At 34.4% G+C, this 21,602-nt stretch overlaps 2 protein-coding genes across 2 annotated transcripts in view; one reads left to right on the top strand and one right to left on the bottom strand.

The window, feature by feature from the left end:
• The window catches only part of LOC131845691 (adenylate cyclase type 2-like), a 236,005-nt gene extending 228,316 nt beyond the window's left edge, over positions 1-7,689 (bottom strand). Inside the window, exon 1 of the mRNA XM_059194784.1 lies at positions 7,324-7,689. Within this exon, the coding sequence (XP_059050767.1) occupies positions 7,324-7,381 (58 nt within the window). The 5' untranslated portion in view covers positions 7,382-7,689. The remainder of the gene's footprint in view (positions 1-7,323) is intronic.
• Positions 7,690-14,085: 6,396 nt separating this feature from the next.
• LOC131845684 (pre-mRNA-splicing factor ATP-dependent RNA helicase PRP16) overlaps positions 14,086-21,602 on the top strand; it is a 100,368-nt gene continuing 92,851 nt past the window's right edge. Inside the window, exons 1-9 of the mRNA XM_059194777.1 lie at positions 14,086-14,543; positions 15,416-15,718; positions 16,265-16,477; positions 17,016-17,110; positions 17,882-18,084; positions 19,085-19,183; positions 19,567-19,696; positions 20,128-20,217; positions 20,826-20,960. Coding sequence (XP_059050760.1) covers positions 14,212-14,543; positions 15,416-15,718; positions 16,265-16,477; positions 17,016-17,110; positions 17,882-18,084; positions 19,085-19,183; positions 19,567-19,696; positions 20,128-20,217; positions 20,826-20,960 — 1,600 coding nt within the window. The 5' untranslated portion in view covers positions 14,086-14,211. The remainder of the gene's footprint in view (positions 14,544-15,415; positions 15,719-16,264; positions 16,478-17,015; positions 17,111-17,881; positions 18,085-19,084; positions 19,184-19,566; positions 19,697-20,127; positions 20,218-20,825; positions 20,961-21,602) is intronic.

Raw genomic sequence — 21,602 nt, 5'->3', positions numbered from 1 at the left:
AAAAATGGGCTCATATATACGTGATAGTCACGTTTTGCCATTCCAGACATTCTTTTTATTTTGTAAATACATACAAAATATACATAGAAAACACCTAGACCGATATAAACAACCACTCACGAATCGAACCTGCGACCATCAGAAATAAAGTTGTGTAAACCGCTAGACCACCAAGGCCACCAAATAAAAACCATCAGATGTCCGTCAGTATGTTTGTCAGTCAAATTACATAAAAAAATACAGTTAAGGTAACCATCATTGTATAGTTATAGTAATATGTTACTATTATTGTCTCAATCATGATACAAGTACAATGAATTGAGTTATGACATATATGGATTAGTATATATATATATATATATATATATATATACTTCCTGTATTATACAGGTATATACGGTGTAACAATAGGTTTGTTTTGTTCACGGTCATGAGAGACAAGTTCAGGGTTCCACGAATGGACAGTAATATCAAAAGTAGGCAAAAATATAAGAATATCTTATATATAAAATTCTCGTATCACACTTTTCGTTCCCATACTCCTCCGAAACGGCATAGACCGATTCTCATGAAATTTTGTGAGCGTATTGAGTAAGTCTGAGAATCGGCCAACATCTATTTTTCATCACCCTAAATGTTAGGGGTAGTCCACCCCTAAATTTATTTTTTATTTTTTAGACAAAATTTTTAGTTTCTATTTTTTTATGATACAACATACAGAAATACATACAATCCTAAATTTTCACCCTTCTATCATCAACCACTATTTTTTATAGCGTTATTAATTTATATGGCAAAACAACGTTTGCCGGGACAGCTAGTATATCTATACATATTTTAGCGCTCGTGTTTTCCTGCCTAGCTAGATCTGTTAGAGGCTTGTTAATGCAGGTTCAGATATATTTTCTAGTTTAGAACTGAATGTTCTAGACGGGCCAAGAACTTTGTATAGTTTCCAAGACTATACAAGTTTAAGGGGCCTTATAGAAATTAGCCAGAAATTAGCCATTGCATGGTCTTTATGGTATATTTAATTCCCATGGTACAATGAGCTCTATCAGTATGTATATAAAGATAGTTATGAACAAACAATTGAAGCGGGTGCATTAATTATGTATTATCTTTAACTACTACTACTTCCATTTTACATTTTATAGATCACTAGCTACTCGCCCCGGCTTTGCCACTTCTTCGGCACTACATCCGCATTTATCTTCTTTATAATGATTAAAAATATAAATGTATATCTTTCGTAGTTTTTTTGTTATATACATTTTAAATCCTAATTCTGCCACCGGACACCCTGTAGATATAAAACTTCCTCTTGAATCACTCTATCTATTAAAAATAAACCGCTTCAAAATCCGTTGCGTAGTTTTAAAGATTTAAGCATACATAGGGACGGACAGACAGAGACCGCGTCTTTGTTTTATACTATGTAATGATAGCATGATTTATGTTTAGGCTATTTAACATGAAGAGCTAGTTATACTAGTATTTGATATAAAAGAGCCAGTTATAGAAGATCAAAGGAACTTAGAACTACATTTCGTTCGTAAGTATATGATAGATTATTCATTCGAAGCGAATTAATGTTTATATATGATTTCAAGGTAGTTCTTTGCTACAAGATATAAGAAGTTTTATTAATAGACTAGCTTTTGCCCGCGGATTCGCTCGCGTTAATTTATCCCCTTAGGGGTGGAATTTATCAAAATCCTTTCTTAGGGGATGCCTACGTCAGCTTTATGCATGCAAAGTCTCAGCCCGATCGGTTTAAAATTGACAAAGTTTCATACAAACTTTCACCCCTTTAGGGGGATAAAAAATAGATGTTGGCCGATTCTCAGACCTACTCAATACGCTCATAAAATTTCATGAGAATCTTATATATAAAATTCTCGTGTCACAGTTTTCGTTACCATACTCCTCCGAAACGGCTTGACCGATTCTCATGAAATTTTGTGAGCTGTATGTGTTAAGCTTATGTGTGATCTAACTACTACTATTATTGAAAGACTACATAAATAACTTTATTTTCGTCATCCAGAAATTCATATACAGTACAATAATTCTTTTCTATAGAAAAATTTTCAAGGTATTTTCAATTTAAATTATCTAATGTCATCAGATAGTTTTAGATATATCGGTGTATATAAATATACATTAAAAATTAATTTCAACACAGAATTTATTTGACCTGCATAAACAAATCGGTGTAATTTATGAAGATTTTATACAAAATGATGAGCTACAAAACAAATTGGTACGGATTACATCCTTCGCTAACAAGCTACTCAAATAAAATTGCATAGTACACATCAATCAGGATTTTTCTCGCTAAGAAGCTTATCTAGTAAACCGTTTTAATTAACATTGTAGCGATTTATTAAATTCATGCATAAATTAAAACTGTATAATATTGTCTCGGAACTAAGGCTTTTGTTGAATACACTTACTGTAATAAAAAAGTATAAACACTCACGCACACACACATACTCATTCACACACACACACACAAACTCTCGCTTCTACTGTGTGTGTGCGAATAAGATATACAAAGATTCCTATTACCAGTAACAAAGAATACACGTAACCATACGTTTACATTCACAAGAAGTAAGAAATTAATGGAACAAAGCACACATACATTGGTACATACGATGGAAATCAAGAAATGAAGGCATATAACAATGATGTAATATAAATTGTTGCAATAGCAGACTATATCAGAAAATAAATTTATATAACCACATACTCGAAATTAACTTCTACAGGAAAACGATTGTCAAACTTGGTGATAGTAGGCTTACGAAATTCGTAACCAATAGTATATTTATTGATAATAATACACACTACGGTTTAACATACACAAATACACATATGTGTGTGATTGTAAACTGGGATTATAAGAAAACCAGTATATTTTCTTGCCTGTATTCCTCGCCTGAATCTGCATTTCTAATGAGGCGGGAATATGATAAAAAACACACTACATTATGTGTATTTTATTGTTTACTAGCTACTCGCCCTGGCTTCGCACTGATGTACATGTATCGTATATATGCCTATGCACGACAAGTATCTGCAGATTCTGCCAAACTGAAGAGGAAACGCCGCTTCACATCCTATGTGGTTGTAGCCCACTCATGCATAAACGAAATATCTCCTTTGGAAAGTTTACACTCTTTCCCGAGGAGATAAAAACGATCGCTCCTAAGTATATCCTTCAATTCTTGTCCCTGACGGGTCTAGGTAGCGAACTCTGAAAAGGGCGAGCACAATAGATCTATGTAGGTCGCAGTGCCACAGGTGCTACACATCTGACAATAGCCCAAACAATCCAATAAAAAAAATCGTATATATAAACCTTTCTCTTGAATCACTCTAACTATTAAAAAAAACCGCTTCAAAATCCCATGCGTAGTTTTAAAGATTTAAGCATACATAGGGACGGACAGACAGCGACAGCGACTTTGTTTTATAGTATGTAATGATGAAGACGGCTTCGGTGCTTTACCAGTTTATCACACTGCCTTACTGCCGTCGTGCGACATTACTGTGGTCGCAGGTTCGATTCCTCGAAAGGTTTTACATTTTTACATTTACAAAAAATATATATTTTGTTGTCTAGTGCCCATAACACAAACTCTGCTTAGCTTGAGGCTAAATGGCCCGATTTGATTGGCCAGGGCTATTACTATTATTTGAATAAAATTGATTCCTCTTCTAATTTGTTCTGTGTTTTTCTGGTTTCATTCTATTCTATTGCACTTCATATACACGGTGTAATGGATTTTGTGATGTCCGTGGTGATAAGCAAGTCTATCAGTGAACTAACATAAAAAAAGCGCGCGAAAATCAAATTACAAGCGGCCATTTTAAGAAGAGTATTATATGGAAGTAGACGGGAAACTGTTTTGTCAACGTCCTTTGAAGTTGTGTTTATTTACAAATTATACAGTTCAAAGCGCCCAGTCGGGAATTGCCAACGGCTATTGAGCGGTTACGTAGACTCTCAGTCTTGAGACAAAGGTATTTATTCGTAGCTCTCATTTTATGTATGACATTTAGTGATATAATTAAATGGTGTTATTTGAGGGCTTGAAGACATAAGCAAAATGAATTATGTCACTGTGTCCTTAAAGCAGCTTTTGCCTTGAACGTTAATAATCTGATTTTCGTTCTGAAATATTGAAGTAATGAATATCCTGGTTCCGCGAATCATTACTTTAATGGTTTTATTTTCTTTTCTAAGCCTCTTTTCAGGCACAAGTGGCTCTAGTACTCTTGAAGAGCGAGCGGTGAATTTTCAAGGTTCACAAATCCACGGAATAGCAACTCGCTAGCCAGTAGCTAGGGTAACTACTTTAGTAATCTCTAGTCGAAACCGCTCAACGGCCCAAATGTGGTAAAGAGAGATTTTTCGTTTACATTTTCCTCCAAGTCACTTATTTATGCGGATGGCACTCCAAACCCGTAGAATAACTTATAGGGCGGCCGAAGTCCAACTCCCGTCTGACGGATACGAGTATAGTCTGAGGGCACCGTTAGAGGTTCGAATCTCGGCTCAGGCCGTCGTAATTTCGATCCCCGTTTGGATTGAACGGGGATCGATCGGAGTATTCCACCTGATGGTAACAACCGTTGATTATATACAAAAATAGCATCATATAGATAAGGTCGTGTGGGAAAACCCACGTAAAATATTATGTACTATTACCAGTATAGGTACAATATTGCACGTGGGTTTCCCCACTTTTTCTTCTAAGAATATTATATTATTACAATATAGTTCTATTATCAATTTAGGTAATATTAATTTATCGTCATTTTCTACTACATTCACTTTGTTTGAGAGATTCCTGAACCGCTATTCCTTTGATCATTTCATTTTCTACTTATTATGTTGAAGTTAATTAAGTCTTGAAAAAGGTATACCTATTTATACTGGAGAATTTCTAAAATTCAAATCATAAGTTACAATTTTTATATTATTATTACAAATTAACTTTTACCCGAGACTTTTTTTTATAAAATATATTAGATATATTTTTTTAATGTAAAGAACTATTTGTATGATGCTTTTAGTGCAAAGCTTTTAATTTCAAATTACAAACAGACACTTCAATTATATTCATTTGTATAATTATTGTAAGAATGATTCACGTATAACTTAAACAATATTCTAGCAAAAGGGAATATCTTTATGCTGCACATACGGCAGTTAATACGTGAATAAAATATAAAGAGAACAGTGAAAAGGTAATATCTGTAATAAGAGAGTGTAGCTTAAAATAATATATTTCATGCAACTGATGCGACAATATCCCTTAGATACTCAAGATAAAATAGAATACAATATACTTTATTATCATATGACTACAGAACATTGTTTATCAGATTTTTACACGATATAAAGAAAGGAGGCGATTTTGACGGAACTTTCACGCACAGATAGTTAATCTGTTAATGTTAAGGAGTAATTTAAACCAGTTTTATTTTAGAAATATTCATTTTAATTCCAAGCATAAAATTCGCAAACAAAGTCACGGGTAACAGCTAGTCAATATTTATTTCTTATGTATGATAATAGTATGGTACACCGATTAGCGCTAAAAGTTTACGCTGGCGGGGCATCAATGGAAGATGATAAGATGAAGTGTGGTCAGGTCAGTTAGCCCATCATGACATATTCGTCAAGAATTTATCATAATTTCTAGGGGGAGTCGCTTGTAGGTCGACCTGATATAGTACATTGTTAGGAATAAGGTCACATTGCTAACATAATACCCTTCTTATAATACCCTTCTCCTAATAATAATAATAATAATAATATATTCCCTAATAATAATACCCTTCTCCCCAACTAGTCAATATTTATTACATTTACAATATACAAATAAATATAATTGTAGTCTGTTCGTAATTTGAAAATAAACAGATTTTCATTAAGGGCATCGTACATCAAAAAATCCATTTATTTAATTTTTGTCTATCTGTCTGTTTTTGCTAATCTTTAAAACAGCTAGTCTGAATTTTACGGAACTTTCACTCGCAGAAAGCTAATATTAGATAGAGTGACTTAGTTTACAAATCCATTTCGCAAATTGACTCGTCCGAGAATCGAAGCTACAAACTTAAGTAAAGCTACGTTCCTCCGCCAGATTGTCAATACCAATAAAATGTATTCTAATTCTTATATAATTTAGAAATAACTAGATTTTATCTCGACCGGGGCGAGACAGAGCAATATTCCATGAAATGTAAATTTATTGCCCGCCAGTGGCGCGGGGCGTCGCGCGGCGGTATTATAGGATTGTTGACTTACAAGAAGTAACATTTATTACTAGTACCTACATCCCGCGGAATACTATTTTATAGTACAACTAGCAGACCCGGCCACGCGTTGCTGTGGCTAAGGTTCTTGAATAAAATAATATTGTGACTATAAATTGAGATGTGACCTATCCTATCTTTCAAGTTGGATCAAATTGGACACAATGTGAAAATCAAATTTATAATCGGTTCAGTAGTTTAGGCATCCATCGCGGATAAACAACGTAACACGTAACTTTTATATATAACTACCTACCCACCCCGGCTTCCCGCGGGTGTACATGTATTATACATATAAACTTTCCTCTTGAATCACTCTATCTATTAAAGAAATCCGCTTCAAAATCCGTTGCGTAGTTTTAAAGATTTAAGCATACATAGGGACGGACAGACAGCGACTGCGACTTTGTGTTGTACTGTGTAACAAGGATAATAAGATTATTGTGGTTTGACGGCCCCGGTGGTCTAGCGGTTACTTACTTCCGATGGTCGCGCGGCACAAACATTTGTATTAATGAGTGTTTGTATCGGTCTGGGTGATTTCTCATATATATTATATTAGTATTTACGAAAAAAAAATTACTACCAACTAGTCGTTATTATAATTTAAACGATTTATTCTCAAAATTAGCATTACCATGAGTAGTAATTAAAGATTATAAATTATAGAAAACAATTGTCCGTTATGATATATATTTTGATATAGTTTTTATTATAATCTGTTATCTATTTCTGCAGCCTAGAAGCTTACATGCAACTGAGGAATCATGGCAAATTAGCTCTTATAAGTAGCAATGCTTAAAGAGTCATTATATCATCACAGTGATATAATATACGTAGCACTGTTCATCATTACTGATATGTAAAAAGGTTGAAAGTCTTATATTATAATTTCCAGAAATTAACTTAGCATGGTTTATAAATAAAAAAAATAGTAATTATTACATAAATATAAATAATAGTAATTATTAAATAAGTACATACCGGTCTCTCCTTTTGCAGTCGCTTCCTCAGAATCCCCCTCTTTCTCACTATCTGCCATTAGCACAATTATCACAAAATCACTACAAAAATGAACACAAACAGAATGACGGCTGTATGTCGCACACTAATGAATTTCCCTTAAATTATCCGTGTCACGCATCGCTTCCCATAAAACAGCCTAATTTTAAACATCAAAGGCAAGATAATATTGAAACTTCGATGGAAAAAATGGCGACGTCCTTAGTCTTCTTACTGATTTAAAAAAAATAATTTATAAGAAAATTTTAACGTTTCGTTCCACGTCAAACTTTCGCGCCAACGCGTTTTAAATATTTAAGAACTTGCATAGAATAAAAACACGTGTATGTGCTGCCAGTGTCGATCACACACTGTGTACCAAATCTATTTTGGTTGATATGATGTGTCAAAATTAATTTAATAGTACTTATGTGATTTATTCACATCATATGCAATTTACTGAGTTGTTTTGTATTTCATCAAATTTAAATACTTGGTACTAAATTTTAGATGTGTTGCTGTCACTTTTAATTAGTTTACCAATTTGCGTGGGTATCACCATCTCAGAGAAATGTTACCAGCTTACAAGTGTTCAGGTGTGGAAAGGGAAATATGGCAGTTAGATTACAGAATATGGAGACAATTAGTATATCATCATATAGAAATGACAACGTATAAAGACAAAGACTTTATACGGACAAAGGACGCTGTAGACAATCAGCTTGGATGTCACAATAAAAACGTTATTAAAATGACAATTTTATATAGATATCGTCACGAAAGTTATTAGTTATAGTCGAAGAAGAGACGGTAGACTAGGCAAGAATAATCTCATTTTTTTTCTGGATAATTAAATCTAATATTTTTATACGCCCTGCAATGGCAACAAGCTGACGCCCTTTCTAATGAAAAGTGGCGGTCTTCCTCTATATTAAATATTGAAGTACCTACTTACCACAGATAACTACTAGATTACTGGAACTTGATTTTTTTTATTTTTTTTTTATTTATTTAATATTTTACGGCTCTGGATACAAGTCCTTTTTAGCCCAACATAAATCTGGAACTTAAATCTTTGAGGAGTTGCCAGCACTGTTATTATTAAAAAGTTTGAATAGAAAACTGTACAAATAGCTCGTTACTGTTCAACTTTAAAATAGTTTATACAAAATCATAAAGCAGACGATTTTAATTTGTTTCAAATAAGAATTATTATAAAGAATATTTTTATAAGGTCTCCCTCTAAAGAGACGTGCCCGTTAATATTGAATTTTGTGGTGAGTAATGCGACATAATTAAAATGTATGTAAGTACGTAAAGCCTCTTTACAGAACTCTCTCTAATTGCCAAAACAGAACCCATACAATTTCCCTATATTTGTCCTCATTCGACATGACTTTTATTTATTTAATAGCTATGAAACTTTTTTTAATCATAATCTAAATATATACTTTTTATACCCCTATGTCAAATAGGGGTATAAAAAGTATATACAAAAAACTCTCTCTGCAAACTCTCTATGACAAATTTAGACCTAGGTAGATTTTATGAAAAATCTGCGTGGATCTTGCTTACATCAGTCGTCAAGCAGTTTATTTTATAGCATTTGTTTCGGTTAAAGGGTGAGATTAATTGAAATTACAGTATTTTAAGGCATGCATTTTATTTTAGGCAGTAAATTTACATCTTAGTCCTCTGATATGGCAACGATCAATGGTATCTCAGTACTTACGTTATCGTGTCCCATCCACCATACTGTTCATGTATATAGGCAAAGGTGAAATTACAGTATAAGAAAATTTACAGATTAATCCTCTAGAGTGGCAACTGTGAATGGTATCACGGTTCCTATATGATAACGTAACTACCGTGTTACCACTCCACCAATTACCATCCATCTTGTATTATATATAGGTAAAGGTTAGTGTTTACCATCAGGTGGGTTGTCACCTTGTTTACCATTACAAAAATAAGGCTCGAAACGAAATCATCCTGAAATTTAAAGGCTATTATCAAATGCATAGAATTTAAATTACAATCAAATACAAATCAAAACTAGTTTTTTTTACGGATGATAATGGTGTTGTGCACCCGCCTGCGCTAACGGTTTATGCTGGCGGGGCACCAGTGGAGGATGATAAGAAGAACATGAGGTGAGGTCAGTTAGCCCATCGTAACAAATTCACCAGGAATTTACCACGTTGGTTTCCCAGGGGGAACCGCGTGGAGATCAACCTGACATTGCTAATAATGAAGTCATGAGTCCACATTACTAACAATCCCCATTCCACCCAATAACTAGTACTTGATTGTAACTAGTACATAGTAATAATATAAACCTAACTACGTGTACACTGTTAATTGTGTATTTTCGACTACGCTAAATAGATTTTAATGTACCTAGTGAACGTTTTAGTACCAATAAAATTGTTAAATACAGTGTGGTTTTGGATTTTATGCACAACCGCAGTATTTTCTTTTACGACACAATGCTCTTTAATAACATAATCCTAATTTATAAATACACTGTGGCCCTGCAGATGGCGATAGCGGTAGTTTTATCTTGAAAACGTGAGGTCATAACACAACAAAAAATTCTATTCGTGTTTTTTTTTCAGGTCCTCTATTTCAAGGCAAAGACATACAATATGAACCAACTAGGCAGGGATGTCGCATCATTGATTTAAGTAATGCAATAGTAAAATTGCACATATAACGATATAAATATTTTTAGACTGTTTGCCACCATCGTAGTATAAAAAAAGTCGTCGTAACTGACGTTCATGTACCTCAAGTGTTTCTAACGCTCATAGACTGCAGTGGCCGAAATAAATACCATGTGGCGGGCCGTATATTGAATTACAATCCTTATAACATCATAAGTTAGGTCCATCTGATTGAAACTACTAATCAAAGTCTAATCTAAAAGTGTATTCTAGTTAATTCACCCAACTTGGGTGTATACTATACAATACGTTGATAGTTTTTTTTTTATGTGATAATGAAATGGTGCACCCGCCTGCGCTAACGGTTTACGCTGGCGGGGCACCAGTGGAGGGTGATAATATGAGCATTTACATTTCATCCCCTATTTTATTTTCCTCTTTTAAAGGTAAAATTTATATAAACTTTGAATGTAATATTTATTTACATTTGACGATACTTCCATACAACCTTTCATCTCTCCTTTCGACCCTTTACAACCCCTTTTTTCACTTTAAAAATAGCCTATGTCCTTCTTCAGGGTCTAAACTATCTGTATAATAAACTTCATTTAAATTTATTAAAGTATTTTGGGGTGAAAAACAGACAGTTATTATATTTCGCATTTATTATAATAGTAAGGATTTAATATATCATATAATTTAATAAATCTTATAGTATAATAATAGAGGTGAAGTTTGTGAGTTCGGATGTTCGGTGTGATCTCTAAATACTTACTATAGATTCGATTTTTAGAAATTCTTCTATTTTGCATAGCAAATTCCTAGAGTAAGTGTACAGTCCATATTACATCATGCTGCGACCAATAGGAGCGAAGCTGCAGTGAGAAATGTTACAGAAATTGGAAAAATGTAACTCGGAAATTGAGCAAATCTAACTAGTTGGCGGCTGCATAAAGCAAATCCTATTTTAACTAATAGTAAGAATGATAGATAGATAGATAGATATATCGTTTACTTCAATGAATTTGATTGAATGCGAATGTGTTTGTTTTTCGAGCGATCTACTGTATTAAGAGTCGTGACTCATTAAGAGAGAAATTCAAAGAGGCAAATATTCTCACCGTTGCTTCTCAATTTATATATTCAAATATGCTATATGTTCATAAAAATCTTGACTTATTTCCAAATAACAGCAATATTCATAATATTAATACTAGATTTAAAGACAAACTTGCTGTCCCCAAGTATCGTTTAGAAAAAGTCAATAGATCTTTTATGGGAATAGGTATAAAAATTTACAATAAGATACCATATATTGGAATTACCCTTAAATAAATTCAAAACATCTGTTAAATCATATTTACTGAGCAAGGCCTATTACTCACTAAACGATTACTTGAATGACGAGCGTGCATGGCAATAGTTTTTATGTTCGGGATTTTCATTTAATGTTAGACATAGATACCTATATAAATACCTATGCATTGTAAATAAACTGGATTTAAAAAAAAAGTAATTAACTTGAGTTTCTTGCCAGATCTTCTCAATTGGATCTATATACTGAACTGGACGGTAGGGAAAAAAAATATAATGTAAAAACTTGACGTTCATAAGCGGCTAAAATGTCCTACATTAATAAATGATTTTTGAATTTGAATTTGAATTTGTTAAGCTTTATTTATGACTATCATGAAATTTAAGTATCGTTTGAAATAGAGAAGGAAAAGGCTGTACAATTCCGGATAGAAGTTAGTAATGCATATTGCATAACGCATTTATATTAATTCCATAGGAACGTGCAAACAATTATAAAAATTATAATTATAATAGAAACAATTAATGCGTCATCATTATCATTATGATAATGATGACGCATTACATAGTATAAAACAAAGTCGCTGTCGCTGTCTGTCCGTCCCTATGTATGCTTAAATCTTTAAAAATACGCAACGGATTTTGAAGCGGTTTTTTTAATTAGATAGAGTGATTCAAGAGGAAATTTTATATGTATAATTCATGTACACCCGTGCGAAGCCGGGGTGGGTAGCCAGTTCTATTATATATCTACCGGCCATCTTTTTTTATGTAATTAAAATGGCTAATGAGTCCACCTGATGGTAAAGCGGTAACCGTCGTCCATATAGGTATCAGTACATGAACAGAACTATGGATGTTATCATGTAACGTTCGTGATACCACTACTCCGGAAGGCCAAGATGCCATGCTATTCTGAAATTTACTGTCTTATCACACTTGTTAACCGAAACATTATACATTGTAAACACCCAGACCGATACAAACAATCATACTCATTAATACAAATGTTTTGTGCGAAGAATCGAACCCGCGACCATCGGAATAAGACCGTGTGCTAAACCACGAAGCCGTCAAACATCTCATAAAGCCAGCTGCCTGATGAGAAATCCATACAGTTCACTTCATAAAAAAATCCATCAAATTCTTATAAATTCTCTACGCCTTGGAAAACTCAGTAAAATTTAAATTAAAAAGTTTTCGGTACCTACTTGATGTCAGTTTGTTTGTCATACAGCTGTGGAGGACATTAAATATTACTCCACTACACTAGAATGTGTTAGTGCAACAGGGCAACAATAAATTCCACTGCTCGGATCCTGTCTGGCTTGTGAAATATTAAATCCAGTACACTCATGCGCTCAACTAATCTCAGCCGACTCGAAAGCGGGATGGAAAGGGGTGAATATTTACTATCTATGAACACAGGCATCTTTGATCTTAATGCTACAGCAATAAAGATCATAATCCAATATCAAAACGAATTTATTACAGCACTCCTTATAAGTGTGCAAATTCCGATGCAATTTTAAGCCAGTCGTTACCGACAGTGAAATAATTAAGCGAGGAGTTTCAAAGCAGTTTCTTGAACTGTTTACATATTAATGTATTGATTAAATAATAAATATGCGGTTAAATAAGTCTGGCATTTATGGACTAGATCTTTGTTTCCTTATACACTATAACAAGTACCAAGTGGCAGAATATAGAAAGACTTTTATATATGTATATATGTCACCGTACCTCTTTATCGCAATTTCAGTTGCCAAGCACCAAGTGTTTCGTTAGTCGCCTATAAGAAAAAGAATGAGTTTTCAAAAATAAGTTTCGATAATTTTCTAAGTTACCTAACTATTACAGCACCTCCTTTTTTACTAAGGGAAACGTTGATTATCCTCCTACCATTTCATGTCTGTCGCCGTCGCCAAAAGACAATTTACACTATTTGTGTAACAAATAGTGTAAATTGTCTTTTGATTCTAATATTGAAATATGGCAGTGCAAATAATAGTTGCCATGGACAGAGTCGTCAGCTTGTTTAATATTCTACATTAAAAAAAAATATATCGAACAAGTAGTAATATTATACAACATGACAATGGTATGATGGCCATCCTACTATTGAACCAGGCAGACAAGTACGCATTTGGCTACAATTTTCTTCTTTAGCAGATATGGTACCTATTAAATAATATTATTCTGTATTGTATTCTTCTATTAGTACCAGCTACACTATGAAATGATAGAGGAAAGAAGACACCCGTCGGAACTAGTTACGTGTGTACATTGTACAAATCTTTTATATACCATCTGTAAATATATGTTCAATATATTTACAGATGGTATATAAAAGATTTGTACCTAAGAAATATATTTACAATAATACATATTATTATAAAGAGAATAGGTTCCAGTGACAGTCTTGTTATTATTCCACTCAGTGTCGTAAATTAGTAACTGAGCAACAGTGCTGCCGCGCGATGTAACTAAATTCGCCACACTCCCATTATAAACACTCGGAACCATTAAAATGTTTTAATAAACCAAATTACTGTTAACTCATTATTCCATTACTAAGCAAAAAACATCTAATAGTGCTCATATATATATATATATATATATATGCATTACATTCGTATAGTCAAAAAATTGAGAATTGCTATTTTTAATATAGCAACATTTCAATACGTCATTAGAATTGTCATGTGTCAGTGACACGATATGTCAATGTCACTAATGACATTCCCTTTATTTTTAACTTTGCACCACGAGTTGTAATGTTTTGTTTGTACTTTATTAGCAATAATATTTAAGCAACTTATAGAATATTGTGTTAATTTTAAACATTCCATTTGCTGTTATTTTCTAATAGTGTTCAAAATTTTATATCATGGCGGAAGATGAAGAAAACTTGCATCGTTTGGAAGGAACATCAGGTGATGCTCCCGGTGGATTAATCATCAAAAAGAAGGATCAACCTGCAGAATTTCAATTCGCAAAGCCTTCACTGTTGGGTCTAGATAAGTTGGCAGCAGCCAAACGCAAGCAGAACAGGCTGATATCCTTTCAGGACGATGTAAATGAAGATGACGACAGAGACAACAAAACAGACTCTACCGGTGTTAAAGAACGTAAATATAGAAAGCAGAATGAAGAAACACCAACGTATACTGGCGGGATATCGGACCAAGCGCGGGAACGCATGCTGGAAAGATTACAAAAGTAATAATCTTTTAAAACTTCACTGTTAATCTTATGTTATTGAATTCATATTCTTATTGGAAACTATAATTGTATTACAACACTATAAACCGGAATTTAAAAAAAAATAATAGTAGTATGACATGAAACTTAGTATGTTAGGTAGTGTTTTATAATACAATACAGGACTAGAGGGTTAAGGTGTCAAGTGGAAAGACATCATAGTCCACTGGAATGGCAACACATGATAAACTAGCATCCATAGTACTGTTCATGTATATGAGTTAGTGGTAAGTGGTAACATACCATGAGGTGGGCCCATCATAGTCTTTGCTTATTAATTCTATTACATAAAAACAAATATTCATCTAAATATATATAACTCAAAGGTGACTGACATAGTGATCTATCAATGCACAGCCCTAACCACTGGACGGATCGGGCTGAAATTTGGCATGCAGGTAGATGTTATGACATGGGCATCCGCTAAGAAAGGATTTTGATTAATTCTACCCCCAAGGGGATAAAATAGGGGATGAAAGTTTGTATGAAACTTTGTCAATTTTAAAACAATCGGACTGAGATTTTCCATACATAAAGCTACTATGACATAGGCATCTCCTAAGAAATAATTTTGATAAATTCCACCCCTAAGGGGATAAATTAACGCGAAGGAAGCAGCGGGCAAAAGTGTGTTACCTTTTACATATTACAATTAAAAAAGATAATTTATAAGAAACAAGGAAATAATGAATATCTTCTCCCAACTGCAATTTTAAATAACTCAGTTAATTTAGCTGTTACTATTGTCTTGAATTTAACACTCAACATGAATATGTCTCTAAATACAGTAATTAGAATGCAATTTAATATTTTAAAAATATGATTTACAGAAAAGATAAAGATTCAAAGGAGAAAGGAGTGCACCACTCCACACAAGAAGAAAAGAAATCAAGATCTAAAGATGATGAGGACGACAGATTCTACCGACATCGCTATGACAGACGGAACCGGGATCGTGACAGATATGACAGTCGTAGAAGGGATAAAGATAGAGATTGTAGGGACAGAAGAGATGATAGAGACTCGGAGAGAAAAGATAGGGATAGAAGAGACAGGGACAGTGAAAGAAGTAGAGATAGCTCACGGCATAGTTATTATGAACCACGGTTCAAGGATGAACCTAGGACACCAAGGTCTGTATTATACTTTTTATTGTAGCTTTTAATTATGTTTTTAACCATCAGATAATAAATACACTAGTAATACCTTATAAATAAATATACCTTACGATTTTTGTATTGCATGCAATTATTATGCTTGTACTCTAAATTTGAATAATGCTAATATTATAAATGTGCAAACAAACTGAGAAATATATACACACTTATATATTTATCAGTTTGTTCGTTTCCTGAACAGATATAAGAAGAGATTTTAATTAATCTTGATGTATCACAAGAATAGACATCTATGGAATGCCTATGTTTTATATCTAAAAGGTATCTTAAAGTTACCAGCTAACAAAACTTATTATTATACATTTCAATTCAATTTTCTGTATTAAAATTTTACTATCATCATGTTTATTAAATCAACATATTCATTCTTCATGCTAAAGTTACTAAAGTATTGCAGTACTAACAGTTATTTATTTATACCTTTTTAAAACCCAATTAATACCCCTAAACAGGGGTTGTTTAGTCCTCTTCCATGTTAATAATATAAATAATTATTTTTAGCATAAAAGCACTCAAGCCTACTGACAAGACTGCATGGGATGATGATGACGAGGACCCCAGAGCAATACGTAAATCCAGTTGGGACTTTCCAACGCCACTACCAAGAGATGCTGGTCCTTCGGATCGCTCACAACGCAGCGATAGAAGTGGCAGACCACTGAGGGACTACAAGGGGCGGTTATATGATGATACTACTAGAGCTACCCCTCATAAGTAAGTAATGTATTCTATATTTTTTTTTTCTATCTGCGATCAGCCCTTCCGACTATAATCAGATTTTTTGATGTTATAGGCATTCTACTAATTTAACAAAAATTAATCTACTTTCTCAACAAAATGTGGGACTACACTACACAGAAGGCCTCAGTGGTCTAGCGGTTTAGGACACTGCCTTACTACCGATTGTTGGGGGTTTGATTCCTTGCATGGTGCATATATTTGTATTCATAAGTGTGTATATTATGTTATTAAGGTGTTACTAAGGGTGTCACATGAAGATGTGATGTTCCAAGTCTTGTCCATATCTGTAGGAGATGAATGCGACATTCCACTATGTACCATCAGTATGTTTATTATTCTTGTTCGTTCATTCATCATTTAAAAGCTACACTCTAGTGGATGAAGCTCTTGCTACTTCTGCAATTATAGTTATATTAAAAAATACAGACTTCATAAATAGGTATCAATTTAAAAAAATTATAATGATAAGTTTTATATGAATAACAAATTGTAAACTAAATATTTTTTGTAGATTTGCAAGTTCCAGAAGAGGTCTAGATATGGACGACCCAGAATGGCAGGAAGCAGAAAAGAAACTAGATAGAGCATGGTACAACATGGGAGAAGGTAATTTTGTGTATAATTCTAATAGATAGAGCTTGAACCAGTTAGGGCTGCTAATTGCTTAGTGACGAAATCAACCCAAGACTTAACATTATTATATGTTATAATGACTATCTACAATCATATTTAAAAAGAGTAAGACTATATTTTCTTATCAGTTTTCAAATTAAGTCGCTAGCCGAACTGTACGGTATGAATTATCTTAGATAATAATAATAATAATAATTCACCGCTGATGAATCGCATCTTGTGACATCCAGCGTCAGCCTTATTTACCAGACGTGCCCTGGCGATTTTCCCCAGAAAGCGGCTCTTTACGACATTTTCTAAATTGTCTCTCCATATTACATGGATTACCCTTGCCATTTTAGCCGTGCCACTTATAATAATCACATGTCCACCTCCTACGTGAATCAGGTGTTCGATACGGAAGTATTGTAGCATTTGACCCATCCGATCAATTCCCCGTCCCATTTAAAGGGGCATAGAAATTAGGACGGCCTAAGACGAGGTTTGAACCCCTAGCAGTGACTTCTGTTAGTTCTCAGTACGACTAAAGTCATATCCGCCCGGCATGAATTGGTCTTCAGCCGCTCCATAAGTCCTTTCGTAGATTTAGAATGCCATCTGTACTCGCCACCTATCGTCCCTTGAATCTATAGAGGCCAGCTGCGGCCAACAGTATTAGAGTAGTCCGAAAAAAAACTAGCATTTGAGTGGGAATCATTTTTATTAACGTGTATAATATGTACATATTTTATTATTTTTGTCTAGGTGAAGCGGATGAATCCGATCCGTTTGCGGATACAAGCGCTGAATATATCGCGCGTAAAGAGGAACAGATAGAGAAGCGGCGTAATCGCAAAGTATCGGCGCAACGCCAGCAGATAGACAAAGACAACGAGCTGTGGGAGCGGAACAGAATGCTGACTAGTGGCGTCGTTCACTCTATCAACGTCAACAATGATCTAGACGAGGTACACAAGTACATATATTAATATATATTAATATACTATATCAATACAAAAGTTAACCCGGCAGTGAAAATTGCGTCAGTTATAGACAAGTTGCGAGTAACAGATTCAGTTGGTATGGGCATGTTATCCAGAGGAGCGAGGACTTGTTGTCTTAAAGAAAGTGTTTAACATAAACGTGGATGCATATAAAGGTGAAGACAAACAAAAAAATAAGGATCGATTGTGTGAATGATGATATGTATAAAAGGAGTGTAAGCTCAGATACGATGGCTGATAGGGATCAGTGGAAGAAGAGGCATAATGTGCTGTGAAAAGATCCCATCCAATGGGATGGTAGTGAAAGCAATATTTTTTTTATTTAATGTAAATTTTAGGCATATAAAAAAAACTGCGCAACTTCTCTATATAAACTATAAGTTTTTTTTCGGACTACTCTAAAGCTGTTGGCCGCAGCTGGTATTTACAGCTTTACCGGATGTTAGGTGGTGAGTGCAGATGGCACTCCAAACCCGCGGAAGGACTTATGGAGCGGCTGAAGGTCTGCTCCTGCCTGACGGATACGACTTTAGTCTGAGGGCACGCTTATGGGTTCGAACCTCGGCTCAGGCCGTCGTAATTTCGATCCCCGTTTGAATTGGACGGGCGATCGATCGGAGGCGGCGGCGTCAGCGGGGTTTATTGCGCGATATTGTGTGTTGAGGGTCGTCGTCTTCTCCGGCGAGGACGGTGTCGTGTGTGCGTGTAAAAGTGTGGTCGGGGTGAAACTTTAAGTGTGCGAAATTTCGTGTATGATTACTGAAAACCGCAACAGCACAATCGAAGTACGCGTGATTGGGCGAGCGAGAGAAACGCGCACGCACTATCTCGTTCTCTTTCTGTCTCCACTCTACATGCAAACTCTTTCCCGCGTTAAAGCCAAATCCCGGATGGAAGAGCGTACGTGTATAGGCTATTGTGTCCCTTTATGTTTAACAACATTTCTTCTTATTTTGAATTTCAGGAGAGTGTTGACCGCGTGCATCTTCTAGTACACAATATAGTGCCGCCATTTCTTGATGGAAGGATTGTTTTTACTAAGCAGCCTGAGCCTGTCATACCGGTAAGCTATCAAGCACTGGACTGTCTTTGTATTATTTATTTCTTTGACGGTTCTTTGAAATATATCTATTTAATATCATAATAATTAGGTTAAGCTAGCTAAAGCTTGTGTAATAGATAACTATACAAATACGTACATTTTTTTTCGTAAATATATACACACCTATTATATATAGAAAACAAACAATCATACTCATATGTCTATGTGTATCAGTTATTTAACTACTCATTACACAAGTTTTGCTTAACTTGTATAATATATTCAATATTCAATTGAGTTTCTTGCCAGTTCTTCTCTATTGGAACTATATACTGAATTGGATAAATGTCCTATATGATTAAATGATTTTTTAATTTGAATTTATATTTATATCTATATTATAGGTAAAAGACCCGACTGCCGATATGGCAGTGAACGCACGCAAAGGTTCTGCCTTGGTCAAAGCATTCAGAGAGCAGAAAGAGAGACGAAAAGCACAAAAGAAACACTGGAAGTTGGAAGGAACAAAAATTGGTAAGGCAAACCTATACTACTGTTATAACAGTTAAAAAATATACATAATACTTTTTACTTATTATTTTTTTTAAGACACTGGATACAGAAACATGATATCTTTGTTCTTCGAAATGGAAACGCATGAGGGGTATGACATGATAACGTAATGTCGGAGTTAGTATTTCTCATACAAATAAAATAAATATATTAGTATTTCTATCAATTGTCTAGTACCTAAAACACGAGCTCTGGTTAGATAGATGACGCTGTGTGAATTGTCCGATTGTTATAGATTGTGGTTAGGTCCATCAATAATAATATATAACTTAAGTTACAACTTCATTTCACCGTCAAATTATATACAAAAGTACAACACGGAAATTTCAATTGTAAATGTAAATTCCCTACAATATTTTACTGAAACTGTAACAATTATGTTTATTTTTCAGGTAACATTATGGGGATACAGAAAGAAAAAGAAGAACTAGAAGATGGACCCACTAAGGAAGCTTACAAGTACGCTGAACATTTAGACAAACGTAAGTATTTTTTTTAATTAATACATCCACTCATTAGTCTATGGTAGAATGTCCTCGCACAAAAACAGTTTTTCGAATTATTCAAATTCACGACTGGAAGCATTTTTTTAAGTTCAAACCGCTGAGTTTGTGACGCCTGTTATATATTACTGGCTGTCCCGGCCAACGTCATTTGCCTTATAAATTAATATCTCTATTAAAAAATAGGGGTTGAAGGTAGACGGTTGAAATTTAGGGTTATATGTATTTTTTGATGTCGAATCATAAATGAAATAACAAAAAATAATGTCAAAAAGTAAATATATTTTTTTTATGCTGAGCCACCCTTATCACTTAGGGGTATAAAAAATAAATTAGCATAAAACAACCTATTCTCAGAGCTACCGAATATACAAGTAATATATCATCAAAATCGGTTCAGTAGTTTAGGATTCCATCACAGACAAACAACATGACACGATTTTTCGGGGTCAGCTACTTAATGGTATAATAATGATGTAGTGATGTTCATGTATATAACCAACGGTTGCTACTTACCATCAGGTGGACCGTCAGCTTGTATGCTATTCCAATAATATTAAAAATGTATCTTCATTTATAAATTGTAGAGGAAGAACCTGAGTCAAAGTCAGAGTTTGTGAAGAAGAAGACTATAGCAGAACAGCGGCGTTTCTTGCCCGTGTTTGCTGTGAGAGAGGAGCTCATGCAGGTCATCAGGGAGAACAACGTTGTCATCATTGTGGGTAAGTGAGATTATAAATATAAGCCGCAGGGGGGAGGGGATTGTTAGTAATGTGGACTAATGATCCCATTGCTAGCAATGTACCATGTCAGATCGACCTCCACGCGGTTCCCCCTGGAAACCATCGTGATACATTCCCGGTGAATTTGTCACGTTGGGGTAACTGATCTGACCTGTTCACCATATCATCCTCCACTGCTGCCCCGCCAGCGTAAACCGTTAACGCAGGCGGGTGCACCATTCCATTACCATCCTTTAAACAAAATATATAGGCCGCAATAAATGTAAAAATAAACTACATAAATGGATATTAAATCTTTCTAGTGCTTCTAGGAGTATCTCTTTAGTTGGTGTATACGACTTCAACTTTTCCTTAATCTGCTTGACACAGCTTTGTCTTTGCCTTCCCCTTCCTCTTTTTCCTTATATCAGAGTTCTCTCGAAAACGACTTATCAAGACCTACATTAGACCTGGAGTATAACCTGTATGCTTGTGAGACGTGGACAATAGTGGACATTGACTCAAAAGAAAAGGAATAAACGGAAGCTTTTGAAAAGTGGTGTTGGAGAAGAATGGAAAGAATTAGCTGGAATGATAAAATAAGAAATGAAGAAGTTGCGCAAAGGCATAAAGAGAGAGAGA

The sequence above is a fragment of the Achroia grisella genome, unplaced genomic scaffold, assembly GCF_030625045.1.
Source record: "Achroia grisella isolate CSIRO2021 unplaced genomic scaffold, CSIRO_AGI_Agris_v1 utg478, whole genome shotgun sequence".
Taxonomy (NCBI): Eukaryota; Metazoa; Arthropoda; class Insecta; order Lepidoptera; family Pyralidae; genus Achroia; species Achroia grisella.
The sequence above is the reverse complement of the archived record's forward strand: the minus strand, read 5'-3'. Positions and strand labels throughout refer to the sequence as shown.